The sequence below is a fragment of the Emydura macquarii genome, unplaced genomic scaffold (assembly GCF_026122565.2).
Source record: "Emydura macquarii macquarii isolate MOO-44397 ecotype Brisbane River unplaced genomic scaffold, CSIRO-AGI_Emac_v2 contig_705, whole genome shotgun sequence".
Lineage (NCBI taxonomy): Eukaryota > Metazoa > Chordata > Testudines > Chelidae > Emydura > Emydura macquarii.
In genome coordinates this window covers 7,046,873-7,062,218 of record NW_027130842.1, presented here as the reverse complement: position 1 = coordinate 7,062,218, position 15,346 = coordinate 7,046,873, and the positions used below count along the sequence as shown (strand labels likewise).

The 15,346-nt window shown below is 47.6% G+C and overlaps 1 protein-coding gene across 1 annotated transcript; it reads left to right on the top strand.

Moving 5' to 3' along the window:
- The first annotated feature begins 5,040 nt into the window (after positions 1 to 5,040).
- Positions 5,041 to 6,688, top strand: SF3B5 (splicing factor 3b subunit 5). The gene has a single exon (XM_067542360.1). It carries the CDS (start codon positions 5,262 to 5,264, stop codon positions 5,520 to 5,522), a length of 261 nt encoding a protein of 86 aa, XP_067398461.1. The 5' UTR covers positions 5,041 to 5,261; the 3' UTR covers positions 5,523 to 6,688.
- The last annotated feature ends 8,658 nt before the right edge of the window (positions 6,689 to 15,346 follow it).

The window sequence follows — 15,346 nt, the reverse complement described above, 5'->3', positions numbered from 1 at the left end:
TCAAATGAACCATTTTGGTCAGTCACGTTGATGATTCAGAGATATCAACATCTCCGTACTTCTATTGAAAAATGTTTCTCAAATGTCTTATCTATTGCCTCACTGTGTGTTTACGGATGAGTTTTAGACTTGTGCGGAATAGAAACGTTAGAGTTCTGTCAAGATAAGGATTATGACACCACTGTTCTAGTACTGAGTTGACATGATAAATATTTGAGTGTTTTTTAAGTAGACAGGCTTCTTTGTGGAGAGCAGTTTTAAAATAGTTTCTTTTAAAAATAAATATTTTAAAACAATTAAAAACATGAACATGAAGACAGCTATATTAAGTAGTTCTTAAGGGTCAGACAAACACCTAAAAAGAAGGGAGAATGACAGTTGTCTTCTTCTCTGTCCTAACTTGCTTTACTGCACAGAAACATTATAGTAGATATAGAATATTGCTCATTGTTCTGACCAACTCCTTCTGGCTTAAGTGGACCATAAAAAGTTACTGAGGTTTTCTCTAGAGGGTGATTTAAATGTGTGTATGCTGCCATACAAGCTCCGCTGTGTCTGCACACATATTCAGGGCAAACTGTTATCTTCTTCAGTTGTGTATTAGCTGTGATACTTCACTTGGGATCAATGACAAAAAACAGTCCGGAAGAAATGTGAGAAGGATGAGGGCAGGAGAAATCAGAGCATAGTTGCCCACATAATCTGCTGATTACTGGTTCTTCCTGATTTTAAGATCCATTTTATTTACAAATGCATGAAAAAGAACATAACTTTGTGAATTTTAAAAATTATACTTCAATCATTAGAAGCAGTTTAAATTCTCCTTACAGCCTGTCTGCTCTATTTTTAGCTTCAAACAGAAACTCAGCACATTCCTTTAAAGAGGCTTTTATTTTCAAAGTAAAGGCCTTGGAATACACAGCTTCTCTCTAAATATCAAGTGATAGTTATCTTTTTCTGAAACATTTGTTGTGTTCTTTAAACAGATGCTCTGCTGTCTCTCTGTTTGTCCCATGTTTCTCAAATTGCTCTATTTCAAGCTTTCATCCATATATGCTGTGCTAGTGACCCCTAGTGTGAAACTTCTTTTAAGTGCTCCTGAATACTAGGAAACAGAGATTATCAATTACTTTCTAAATTAAACTAAACTAACCTAGTGTTAAATACTGATTTAGGGTATTTATTTATCCATATGTAATGGATTATGTAATACTGGGAATTGGAATAAAGGCATCATCAGTCTGAGAGTGGAACAACTGTATTAGTCACAATTTGTGAAACTATGACTGCATTACACAGGTCATCCCAAACAACCTTTAGTCTGTCTTGCAAACTGTTCCACCTGAGAGGATCCTTCTGTCTGTGCAGCGCCATACTGAAGTCAATGGGGCTCAGAATAGGGGCCTGTGGAAGATAGCCTGTAGAATCAGGGCCTTTATCCCTTATTATACCATTATGTACATGCCACGTTATAAAAAAATTACTTTAAAAATGCTTCAGAGGGTTTTGATAAAGGCAGGTACATCTAGCAGTACATGCTGCAGAGGAAAATTAAAAACTAAAATAACATATGTTAAACCGCTCTACAAATTTCCTTTAAAAAAAAGCTCAGGATTTTTAAATCTAACATTTCAAACCCTTTCAGGGTTATAAGCTGGGAATCTCTCCATTCTAATGTACAAAGCTCCTGTCACTAGTTGGGATACACTGCTAAATATCAAACATTAAACATGCCACTGGCCCAGTTCTGGGTAGTGCTTGCTCTAGGCTCAGGCCTATGTAATATTTTGGGAATGGATGCTATGTTTAGAAAAAAAGAGAAAATATTTTAGTTGCAGGTTGATTTAAAAAGCCAGACACATATTTGAAGCATATGCCTTGAAGTGGTAGGATATGGTATTTTGTTGCTTTTATCCCTTGCTTTTTCCATTTTCTTACTATGTGCAGCTTTGGCTAGGATTCATTGGCACAAAACTGTTCTATGAAAAGCTTTCAGGTTTTTTACACTGTTACATCAGAGATTCAAAACATTAAATAAAGCAAAATTTCTAGAAAATAATTTTAAAAAATTTACCATAGCTCCCTTGTTTTTATGTTGATATATCATAAGCAAGTACTTATGTAAAGGAAGCAAGATTTGGATAGCAAAGATGAGAAATCTGAGCCATATGATGTCTGTAATGGGGAGAGAGGGAAAGAGAGGTCCAGTTTGTGGAAAGAGCTTTACACAGGATAGTTCAGTAAAGAAGAGAGATCTTCCAGCTGGTACTCACTAGGCCAATTTATGCACAGTCTGAGGTTACATGAGCTTAAAGTCATCACAGTATTTGGCCAATTATGTGCATATAATAAGGCACCATGGGACATCTGGGGAAAAAAAGACCATGGAATTAACAAGAGATCGGTTTTATTGCCATGCACTGTATTTTCCATCTAGGAATGATAATTCTTTCTTACCCTAGCCCCACATTATTCTAACATATGTCCATTCTTTTCAGACTGGTCTCTGGAGAAATCTCAAGTAATTTATTGTCAGGGAAATCTTTGTGATATTATATCAGCATCAGCAGGACAACAAATCAAAACAGTAAGGGATGCTATGATTTCTAGTAGATGCCAGAAAATTAGCAATGTGCATTTTGTAATGTTTCAGATACATGCCAAAACAATTAAATATAACAATGCCCTTCTTTCTGGGTTGATTTGTCCAAAATTGTTCCTATGATTGAATTGTGATAACATAGCATATGTGGGTTCTCCTGTTACATGCAGGGCCAATGGGAGGCTTAAAACCTCAAGTAAAACCCTGAGGTAGAAAATCAGGGTGTCTGTCTTTCTCCATCAACCTACCTGTCTCACATGAGAACAGTGTTGCTAGAATGACCTGCACTGTCACATTGACTTTTGCAGCAGCAACCACTCATACTAATTACTGTATTGAAGTACAGGACAACTCTGACATTCAGTGGCCAGTTAGAGTCACTGCATGTATATATTTTTTCTGGTTACTGGGCATCTCGCAACAACTTGGAATGATACAATTTTTACTCTTTATGAATTTCAGAAAATAAAAACACAATTTACAAGTGTTTTTTATTGTTTAAATTAACATATTTCTGCAAGTAAAAACCCCAGTTATTTCAGGAAATCCAAGTATGGAAAAACTGTAGTCCCCTATTACATATTCATCATAAATTCTTGTATAAAAATAATTTACTAAAGCTTTAATTACTTTAATTGAAAATTCTAATAGTGAGCCAACTGATAGTTACAACTATAGGCCAATATCTTTAATAAATTATTACTGTAAAATATATGCCTGAAGATTAATGTCAATAATTCAGAACCCAAGATAAGTACTCAGTCAATTATCTTTCAAGTCAATAACAAAGCTATCCTTCATCTCTGTGACATCAAGCATCAAATCATTTTGTGAAGTTGAGGCTCTGATAATGCATTTATTACATAATTCATCTGTCTGAGAACCAGATAAGCACCGTATTATAAAACCCGGCTAAAGAATATTTAGGGAATTGCATTGGATAGGTTGGTTCCATTAGCATGGGTCCTCAAAAACAAAAAAACCCCATCTGTCTGTTTACTTTTGTCACGAAAACTCTTTAAACACAGTTCCATAACTGGTGTGGTTTTGCTCTCACACTACCTTAAAGCTAGCACAGCCTATTCCAGCTCCTGAGGTGATCTTTGCATAAGCAAAACCAAGGAGAGTTCTGTAGCACTTTAAAGACTAACAAATTTAATTTCAGCAGGCATAAACTTTCATGGGCTTCAGCCCACTTCCTCAGATGCAGTTGGTAGAAATAATACAGCAAATACTGGCAACATATATAGGAGGCAACATATACATATCCAAAGGCATAGACAACAAAAGGGTAAGTGGATGAAAGCCGGGTTCTTGAGGCCTAATGACAACCATTGAGTAGGTGGTGAGAATGGGTGATCAAAGCAAATTACTTCTTGTAATGAGATAGCCATTCCAAATCCCTGTTTAAACCCTAGTCTTTAAAGTGCTATAGAACTCTCCTTGTTTTTGCTGTATACAGACTAACATGGCTACCCCTCTGGAACTCTTTTGTATAAGCAGGATCTCATTCTTGCTCTATGAAAAAGCAACCCAGGAAATCTCAATGAAGAGATAGACCAGTACCGAAAATAGCCATGCTGTGGTGTAGCTGGGAGGGAAGTAAAACTTTTCTTCAGTGTTCTGTTTTCTAACCAGATCCTCTGTTCAAAGGCACTGTGCCATTCTGTGCCAAACCCAAGATATGAGGTAAAAGGCCAGACAAGTGCACAGGCTATTGATGCACCCCAAAAATAATCTGGCCAACGTTTTACACCTTCGACTGTTACTTGTGAATAGGTCAAACTGCACCACTCTCTTTCCTTCTCCCATTGCAGGGATCTTGCCAATGCTTCATTTGTGCCAGGGCTGAGCCCCGCCACCTCTCGGCTTGGCAGTTCACAGACCACAGATCTGTGGGCTTGCTGCCTCAGTTATGAAAATAAAAAAAAAGGCTGGAGCCCCAGCACCTCTGCCATTACAAATTCAGCGCTGGATGGTGCTTAGCTCCAGGGGTCGGGCTGCAGCAGGACTCGGGTGCAAACAAGCAGTGAAGGCCCTGGCTCGGCACCCGGAGGAGAATTCTGCACAGGCTGGGGCTGTTTGTGCCCTGACCCCTAGCAAGGGTCCTCCGCTTTGCCCCCTTTCAGCCAGCAACATCCTCGCCGGCGCCCGCACCACCCAGCGCCCAAGAAGAGCGCGGGCCAGCGCGCGCCTCGCCACGCCCGCCGCACCGGCCGTTTGTGACAAGACAGACAGCGGCACCGCCCAGCAACGCCGCCCACCCCCCACAGCGCTCTTCGCACGCAGCTCGGAGGACTACAGCTCCCAGCGTGCAATGGGGTCGCGCATGCGCCGCTCATAAGCGGAGGCCTTGACCTCATTCCTCAGCCGGGCGCGATCCCATCATGCCCCTGGGCCATCTGAACCACAGTTTCGTAACCGTTCTAGTCCCTTCACAAGGCGGGGTTACCCGTCCGCAGTATCGCTCCGGGGGGCGTGGAGAGACGGGAAGGGGGTAACTACGCATTTCCGGTCCTCTCATACCTCACTTCCGGCCGCCATTTTGTGCCGGAGCCGGCGCGACCGAAGCGTGCACACGCACCAGGACAGCCACAGGCGGGGGTGAAGCAGGGTGTGTGTGCGCGTGTGTGTCTGCAGCAGCGCCGCCGCCGCCGCCATGACGGACCGCTACACCATCCACAGCCAGCTGGAGCACCTGCAGTCCAAGTACATCGGCACGGGCCACGCGGACACCACCAAGTGGGAGTGGCTGGTGAACCAGCACCGCGACTCGTACTGCTCCTACATGGGCCACTTCGACCTGCTCAACTACTTCGCCATCGCCGAGAACGAGAGCAAGGCGCGCGTGCGCTTCAACCTCATGGAGAAGATGCTGCAGCCCTGCGGCCCGCCCGCCGACAAGCCCGAGGAGTCCTAGCGCCGCCGCGCTGCCAGGGGGACGCCGCCTCCCTTCGCCCCTCCCCCTCCAGCTTCTGGACCCGGCCCGGTTTCCCCAGGACTCGCCCGCCGGCAGGGGAGCGAGGCCGGGATGGACTGGGGGCGGGGGCAGGGACGAGAAGCTGCCCCACCGCCGCGAGCTGGGGGCCTGAACTGCCACGCCCGACCGCAACCGAGCCCGGCCCGCCTCGGCCGTGGGCTGGGAGCCTGGACTGTGCCGGGGCGGGGGGACCCGGACCCGTCCCGCCGCCGTTACCCGAGATGGGGCCTAGCTCCCAGGAAAGCAGCACGTGTCTTCGGGATCAGCCCCTGCCTGGCCCGCTGCTCCTTCGGAGGGGGACTTGGGCTGGAGGGGCTCGCCCACCGCCAGCCCTTTGCTGCGGGGCAGCGCTCGTTGCAGCTCCACCCCACGCTTTGTGTTTAGCTCTACGGGTTTTTGTAAAATGTGAAATAAAAACGCGTTGGGTGCTTTCAGCCGTTGCGCTTGGTGATGAGCAGCTCGTGGGGTAATGAAGGGCGGCTCCCTAGTTCACCTCGCCTACCCAGCCACACCTGTGTAATTACAGCAGTGTGTGTTCGCAGCCTTTTCTGGGGTGTTCTTTGTGAAGCTTGAATCATGGTTTCCATAAAGGCGGTCACTGAAGCTATTCACCTCGAATTCCAGGCATTTGCTTACCAAAAACGCCAACAATTTGTAGATTTGAAGGTGCTCAAAGAGATTAGCTTGGCTCATCATTCTGTTGTGCTAGGAAGATATGCAACCTTAAGCAATAACTAATTTGATGTGGCCTGGGCCTAAAGTGGGATACTGTTCACTAGTTATTTTCTCCAATACCCTGCTTTGCCGTGTCACCCTGTACCTTAGATATTTGTTGAGTTCTTATGTTCTGTAGTGTATAGCTTCTCTTCTTTGAGTTTCTCTTGTCACTTTCATTGTTTCCTTCTGCAGGGTATATAGTTCTGTTGCCTCTTCTCTATTGACCATTGTACTAACAGTAAAGTGAAACTTCATCTCCTAAGTGCTTGAATGCATACAACAAGAAATGAAAAAAACACTCTGGGGCGTTTGGGATAGAAGAAATAACTTTTTGTTGAAAGACATCTTTCCTATAACTGGTTTACATAAACTCATCCATTTCCACAAGAAGCAAAAGTCCAATTGTTTGTTTATTTCTGTGCAGATCTTTTTAATAATGCTCATGTTTGTCATGAAAGAGTGAAGTGTGTAGAACCCTGCTGTGCACCATGAGAGTTGGGCAGAGTGATAATGCTGGGGCAACAACTTGCAGCTACACAGCTGTTACCTTGACTGGCAGACTTGCTCTTGGCTTGTTTCATCTAACTTGGTGTTATACAGTGGTTGCTTGCAACAGCAAAAGCTAGTAGTTTGAATTTTGGGATGTAGAAAGACCCTTCAGTAAAATGTATGGAGCTCTTATTTTGAGAACTCAACTAATGGCCAAGTGTGGTTAGTAGTGCCAAATGATGTGTGAAGATGATGTAAAAGATCCATAGCTTGAAGGATAAAGGCACGGTTGGTAACTTGGCCTGTGAATAGCAAGATTCAATAGGGGAAGTAGAAGGTGAGGAGGCTTCTTGTAATGGCAGGCTGGAAACCAGGAACCTCCTGTGGATGGTTTCAAATGGCAGGAAAATGACAATTTAAAAAAAAGCTTTTTCAGTCAAACATGAATGGAATTTCATGCAACATAAAAAAAAGGCACTTAGCTGGCCCCAAGCCCTTTTTTCCTGAATTTCAAAGACTTACTACAAAATAGTGGTGGTATTAGGGATCCTCAAAGTTCTGCAAGAATTTAATGGAAAACGTTAGGGACCTTAACTACAGGGATTGCTGCTGTATTCCTCCTGTAATACCTCATTTTAAAAAATTCTTGCAAGTGGGTGTGACCTGTCTGTGCCTAGGGTAGCCCACTTGAAAACAACAAGGCCAAAGCAGGCTGCAAAAGGATAGCAGATTCTTCCACAACCTGATTTCCCACACTTTTTATCAAAAAGTTACAACAAGAAATACACAACCCCCTTTATTGCATTCCAGTTTCTGGCTCTGAATCAGCAAGGGGGTCCACTAAAGAGAGAGTGTTTGTTTAAACTTTAAAAACAACAAGAGTCCTAAAGCACTCTAAAAACAATTTTAACTTCTGCAGGCATAAGGTTTCGTGGGCTGCAACCCACTTTGTCAGACTATACAAACTAACACAGCTACCCCTCTGGAACTGTTTAAACTTTATTCCCTTTACCAAAAATATTCTCCTAATGCCCAAGGGGTCATATTACCAGATTAAATACAAGTTTGGATCTTACCCAAAATACCATGCTGCCAGCCAATCTTTTGGTTACTAAAACTAAATGTTTATTATAAAAAGAAACAAATGAGCGAGATGCTAAATAGGCAAAGCAATCATACATTCAAATGACTTTAAGGTCCATATATATCACATTCTAGCAGAATTGTGGGATTTGCAGGTTTGTACAGTTCTTTGGTGTACATCCAGTATGTGGATGGTCTGTCCTTTGTTTCACAGTTTCAGATGTAGAGTAGCTGATCTAGACAGGTAGGAAGCAGGAATAAAGTTGAGATGGTGCAGCTGCATTTAGCATTTTATAGTTTCTGCCATGGGGCTTGTACTCCTTTGTTCCAAACACTGCCCCACAGCACATGGAATGGAAGAGCCTCAGACTCCTCTGGCCTTAGGCATATTCTTACATGTCCTGGTGACACAGAAGGTGTAGCACCTGGGTTCTTTTACTGGATTCATTGTACATTGGAGTTCCCTTAATGGGTCATTAAGCAGGCTTAGCGCTGCTGCCATCCTGTGTGGTGTCATTCAGAAACAGCACATATATTTGACTCATAACAAAACTGATATATACATATAAATGTTTCTTAGCGAAGTATGACTTCCAGTTGTATCTTGCATGTCATATCTAGTACAAATTATCATGCAATACTGAGATCAATAATATAAATGGTCACATCTCCCAGACAGTATCACACATTTGAATTCAAGAATATCTTATGCAAGCAACAATCATGGACTAAAAGTAATTAGCAGCTTACAGCAGTGGTTCCCAACCTGTGGCCTGGGGGCCAAAAGTGGCCCCTGGCCTCTTTCAAAGTGGCCCACCAATCCCTTCCTGCTTGCTGCAGAAGGGAGCCGGTGCTTAAGGACCCAGGTGCAGCACATTGCCATAGGGCTACAAGATGGGTGCAGGCTCCTTGCTGCTGCCAAGGGAACGGGAGATCAGTGCTCCCCTCCCCTTGGCTGTAGCAGGGAGCATGGCAAAGCGCTCTGCTTGGGTCCCTAGGTGCTGGGGTCCCTGCTGGAGCCAGAAGGAGGGGAGCTCTGATTTCCTGTCTTGGCTGCAGAAGGGAGCCACTGCCTAGGAACCCAGGTGGAGTGCACAGGGCTACAGGACGTGTGGTTTCCCTGCTGCAGCCAGGGGGACGGGAGATCAGCAACGAGGCAGCCTCCTCATTGAACTCCTTTTGGTCTGGCTGCAATGGGGGAGGGAGCACTGCTGGTGGAATGGCCAGGACCCACCATGCTTGAGGAGGGGCAGAACCCTACAAATCAGTGCCTTCCAGTTTGTCCTGCAGTTAGCAGGCTACCCCTGTGACTTAGCTGGCAGGTCACATGCCTCAGTGTGTAGTGACAGTCATTCATTTACTCTAGTGCTTTGTGAGTGTGTGACATACTGTGAGTAATTGTAGGTGTAAAATAGTGAATGTAAAAAAGAGTACAGTAGCATCAAAAAACAAGGTTACTTACCAGAAACTGATGTTTGAGATGTGTTGCTCATGTCCATTCCATTATAGGTGAGTGCATGTCACCGTGCATGGTTCCCAGAACTTTTTTCCCCTTAGCAGATCCCATAGAGCCAGCTCCAGCACCCTCTGGAGCCCCGCGCACATGCCACGGTATATGAGGCGCTGCCGGCCCTATGCCCCCTCAGTCCCTTCTTTCTGCCACCTATGGCAGCGGGGATGGGTTGTGGAATGGACATGAGCAATACATCTCGAAGAACATCAGTTACTGGTGAGTAACCTTGTTTTCTTCTTCACGTGAATGCTCATGTCCATTCCACTATAGGTGACTAACAAGCAATAACTTTGGAGGTGGGTCGGAGTTACCGGTGAGCTGCCCTCCACATGGCTTTGCTGAATCCCGCGTCCTTTCTCGCCTGCTGAACGATGGCGTAGTGGGACATGAAGGTATGCACCAACGACCAGGTGGCAGCTTTGCAGATGTTCTGCAGGGGCACTCTTTCCAGGAAGGCTGTAAACGAGGCTTGAGCTCTGGTTGAGTGCGGTGTGATGGTTCCCGGAAGCGGTGTTGGAGAAAATAAACAGGATTCTATGGGAGACACCTAACCCTCCCACCAACAATTAAGAAGTAAGTGTATAGGTCCCCCTTCCGCATCTATCGTCCGAGTAGTCAGGTGGGTAAGTACCAAAACTCAGAATAAAGCAAAACAAGGAACAATTTTTTTCTGGAGGCAAACAACAAATGAGGGGTCACTCAAGGCTTTAACAAGGTGGAGCTTAGCTCCAGATTCTTTCCCAACTCAAACCTAAACTACCCAGGCCCAAAGTACTACTCAAGGTCTTTCTTCAGCCTCCTGGGGCTTTGTTCATGACTCCCAGGATGAGGAGTCAGGAACTCAGGATCTGCCGATGGACTCAGGAACTGCTGAGTAGGTATGCTGATCATCTTGTGTGGGGACTATTGGAGATGTTCTTCCTAGAGGCGTCTCTTCTCCCAGCGACTCCTGCACGTGATGACACCTTGCTGCCTCTAGAGCAGACAGCACTGAGCTGACTGGCTCGCTACAATTTTATAGAGTCCTGTTGCCAGGCAGATCATATGCCTTTCCACCTTACCTTTCCTGCCTTTTTTCCCCAAAAAGGGTGGGAAACACTGGGGAAGACAGCCTCCAAGATGGAGTCCTAGTTGTTTCGCCATTTCAAAATGGTGGTCAGCGTAAACATTTCACTTAATTAACATAATTCCCAAACAGAGGATATTACCCAAGGAATAGGGTACATAACATTCTCAACCCAACAGTGGCACCTTTGCCTGCTCGTAGCAGAACTTGATGCATGATATAATCCACGAGGAGGTGCGCTGGGTGAAGACAGGTGATCCTTTCATCCAGTTGGCCACTACGAAGAAGAGTTGGTCGATTTCCAGAGCGGCTTTGTACGCTCCATGTAGAAGGCCAGGGCTCGTTTCACATCCAGCAAATGCCATCTCCTCTCCTCCTCCCAACCATGAGGTTGGGGGGGGGAAATACGGGAAGAAAAATGTCTTGGTTACAATGAAATTGGGAAACCACCTTGGGCAGGAAGGCTGGATGGAGCCTCAGCTGCACCTTAGCCTACTGTATAAGGGGGCTTCAAGGTCAGGGCCCTAATATCAGATCCTCTTAGCTGAAGTAATGGCCACCAGGAAGGCTACCTTCCATGTAAGTATGAGCAGAGGACATGAAGCCATGGGTTCGAAGGGGGCCCCCCCCCATGAGTCTCGAGGGGACCAGTTTGAGATCCCAGGGAGGCATCGGGTCATGGACCTGCGGATAAAGCCTCTCCACCCCCTTGAGGAACCTGACCGACATGGAATGGGAGAACAGGGATCTCTCCTGTAGCTACTGGTGGAAGACCGAAATGGCCTCCAGGTGAACCTTCATTGAGGCTAATGCCAGACCATGGAGCTTTAGCTGGAGCAGGTACTCCAGGATCACCTGTATAGGCAAGAGGCTGGGCGGAATACCCTGGGACTCCGCCCAACAGGTAAACCACCTCCACTTAGCCCAATACACGACCTGTGTGGAAGGCTTCCTGCTGCCAAGCAGGATGTGTTGGACCTGCATTGAGGAGGCTCTTTCTCCCTCCATTAGCCACAGAGCTTCCAGGCCGTGAGGTATAGGGAGTCCGGGTCCAGGTGCAACAGGCGACCATGGTCCTGGGAGAGAAGGTCGTGCTGCCTCGGAGCTCCAGGGGTGGGGCAATCAAAAGGTCCAGCAGCATGCTGAACCAGTGCTGTCTCGGCCAGGCTGGCATGATGGATATAACGTCTGCCCTGTCCCTCTTTATTTTCAACAGGACCTTGGGCAGGAGTGGGATGGGCAGGAACACGTACATGAGGGTCCCCATCCAGTCAATGAGGAATGCATTGGAAATCAACCCAGTCTCGCAACCCTGGAGCGAGCAGAACCTTGGGCACTTCATGTTCCAGGCCGATGCGAATAGGTTCAATTGGGGAACACCCCTTCTTCCAGAAGATCATAGCCGCTACCTCCAGGTGCAACAACCAGTTGTGGCAGGGTAGAAATGACTTTTTGAGGCCCCCCTTGACCTAACATCCCCTCTTCACCTTGGGGATGAGAAAGTACCTCGAATAGAAGCCCTTCCCCCTTCTGTCTTGAGGGACCATTTCCACTGCTCCTATGTTGAGGAGGGTGTCCACTTCCTGCAAGAGGAGTTGCTCATGAGAGGGGTCCCTGAAGAGGGATGTAGGGGGTGGGTTGATGGGAGGGGGGGCGGGTAGATGTACACTGTAGGGCATAGCTCTCTGAGACTATCCAAAGGACCCAGCAGTCCAACATGATCTTTGCCCATTCAGGATAGAAGAGCCTTAACCTGTTTAGGAAGGGGCGGGGCAGATCCAGGTGAGCAGTCGGGGCACCACCCTCAGGTGCACCATCAAAACTGTCTCCTCTGGTTGCCCAACCCCCTGGGGGGCCCCTGCTGGGGAGCTGAGGATGAGCTGGGGGGCGGATTCCTCCTTCTAAACCCCCTATTCCTGTCCCTATTTCTATAGGGCTGAAAAGGCCTAGGTGGAGGCCTTGGCTGCTACTGTGCCTGGGGCTGGGACTGACACCTGGAAGCCTGGGGCATATACAGGCACAGGGAGCGAAGCGTAGCCCTGGAGTCCTTCAGACCATGCAGTTTTGTATCAGTCTGGTCAGAGAATAGGGCCGACCCATTAAAGGGGAGGTCCTGAATCAATTGCTGCACCTCTTGGGACAGGCCCAAGGATTGCAGCCACGAGCACCTTCTCATGGAGTTGGTGGAGGCTATGGCCGTACCTGCCGAGTCAGCAGCGTCACTGGATGTCTAGAGCGCTGCCCTAGCCACCGTGGTTCCTTCCTCCACAATGGTGGTACAGTCTGTGGCCTGGTCCTGGGGCAGGGCCTCAGCGAACTGCCTGAGGGAGTCCCACAAATTGAAATTATATCTACCCAGGAGGGCCTGATGGTTGGCAATTCTGAACTGCAGGTTTATTCCACGGCAAGCCTTTCTCCCAAACAAATCCAGCTTTTTGTTGTCTTTGTTTTTGGGAGTGGACCCTGGCTGGCCTTGCCTGTCCCGCTGGTTGGCTGCATCTACCACTAGAGTTCCTGGGGCCGGGTGAGTAAACAGATACTCGAACCCCTTGGCTGGGACATAATACTTTTTCTTGGCCACCTTTGACGTAGGGGTGACCGAAGAAGGGGTTTGCCACAGGGCCTTTACGATTTTGAGGACCCTTTTGTCTCGCTGGGGGCAGCCTCTTTAATGTGCTGGCTATCTTCAACCTCTTAACTCCTTCACCTCCAGTCACAAGTTGGAGGCCACCCTCTTGAGCAGTGGTGCCATGTGGTCCTGGGAGACTGCCTTGTCCAGTGAGGAGGAAGGAGGACTGCCGAGGCGCGTCCTGCGGGTGCTCCCCCTCCTGCACCCGTTGAGGGTCCTTCCATGGGGTCTGACTCTTCGGCTGAGGAGTGGTGTCTATGGGCCTTCTCCTGTGCCGGAGGCACGGGCTGCACCCCCGATGACAGGATGGATTGGAGCCCTGGCCCCATCTGGATACCCCATGGGGCCCAATAAGGCCATTGTTGCAGCCATTGACCCTGGGGCCAACCCAGGGCTGACTGTGCCACAGGCTGTGATGCTTTGTGAGGGTGTCAGCCCTCCCGACAACTGTTCCCCCCGGGAGACCCCGAGCCACTGAGATGGAGGGGCTGTGCACGTCTTCAGTCCTGGATGCCCTTCCGTGCTGGGGACTGCCCCCTCGGCACCTCCGACCTGGAGGGCGACGAAGACCACCTCCGTTGCCACGAGCGGTGCTGACTACCAGAGGTCGGCTCTGCAGAGCTCAAGGTACTGGAGCTCGTCTTGGTACCGATGACTTCTGGTGCCGCTTGCCTTTTGGTGATTGAGACCGGCGCCACTCTGAACTCTGCGGTGCCGAGCCAGACTCCGGCGACCAGGTTCTGCATCGTGGACTGCGCGGTGCCGGGTCCTCTGACGGCGACTGGATTCTGCACCGCCTCAGTGCGGACAAACGCATCGGTGCTGGGGAACTTGGATGGGAGCTGTCTGAGTGCCATCTGGCAGACCTTGACCGGTGCCGCCTCCTGGCCTGCGCTGTTTCTGTGCTGGGGATCAACCGGGTCGAGGCTGGTGCCGGTGGTACACTCTGCACTGAGGTCACGCTCAGTGCCGAGGTGGAGCAGGTTGGCTTGGATGCTGGGCGAAGCACTGCCTCCATTAACTGGATTTTTAACTGGATTTCTCGGTCCTTCTGAGTCCTCTGTTTAAAAGCCCTGCAGATCTTACACTTCTCTTTCCCGTGTGCCTCCCCCAAGCACTTAAGGCAGCGGTCATGGGAGGGGGGGGGGGTGTCGCTGAGCGGAAAGGCCTTCCCGCAGGAGGTACACGGCTTGAATCCTGGTGACTGGGGCATAGCCCGGCCTCTAAGTCCCTGCAGGGACTTGCCTTATCTCTAACTACACTTAACACTGAACACCTACTTAACTAACTAAACTACTAAGAATAACAAACGAATTCAAAGAAGGGGAATAGTACTTGCTGAGAGCAAGGCTAGTTCCAGCAACCGTCATGCGTGGAAAGAAGGAACTGAGGGGGTGTACAGCCAGCAGTGCCTCATATACTGCAGCATGTGTGCGGGGCTCCAGGGGGCGCCGGAGCCGGCCCTACGGGATCTGCTAAGGGAAAAAGAGTTCCGGGAACTGTGCACGGAGGCGTGCACTCACCTATAGTGGAATGGTGATGAGCAAGCACTCAACGAAGAATGTTTACTTTAAATATGTAGTGATTTGTAGTCCTTAATGGTGTATACATAAATACATTTATGAGTTGATAGACTGGTGGCCCTTCAAGCTTGTAAAAAAGTTATATTTGGCTCGAGGGCCACAAAAAGGTTTGGACCCACTGGCTTACAGTGTATTGCCTTTCAGTTTGATGTGATGGCTCCTTGTTCTTGTATTTTGAGAGGGTAAAAGGAGCACCTGCCTTATCTTCTATACCACTTCATATCATTTCTGAATAATTTCTTCTCTAAACCCAACACTCTTAATCTTTCCAATCTCTCCCCAAGTGGAAGACTTGCCATGCTTCTAGTCACTTCTGTTGCCTGTCTCGGGACCTTATTTCTACTACATTTTTTCCCTTTGAGATGACTAGCACTGTGACCGTGCTGTTCAAATAGAATTATACATTGATATGACATTTGTAGTATCATCCTTACAATTTTTTGGGTTCTTTTTCTTCCTGCTAGTGCACATTGAGTAGATTTTTTAATTGGACTGTTTATACTGTCCCAACCCGCCCCCCCCCCCCCCCCCGAGTGATGTAGTTTAAACTATTCAAATGGATTTGATAAACTATTTCCAGCATGCGCTACATTGTTTGTTAGCATTGAATTGCATCTGCCTTTGTGCTGCCTCCCTACTTTCCAGAAAATAGTGTTGGTACAGATCCTTGCATCACCTTTGTTA

Coding starts and splice junctions, on each gene's coding strand:
- SF3B5 (XM_067542360.1), top strand. CDS start 5,262: ATGACGGACCGCTACACCATCCACAGCCAGCTGGAGCACCTGCAGTCC.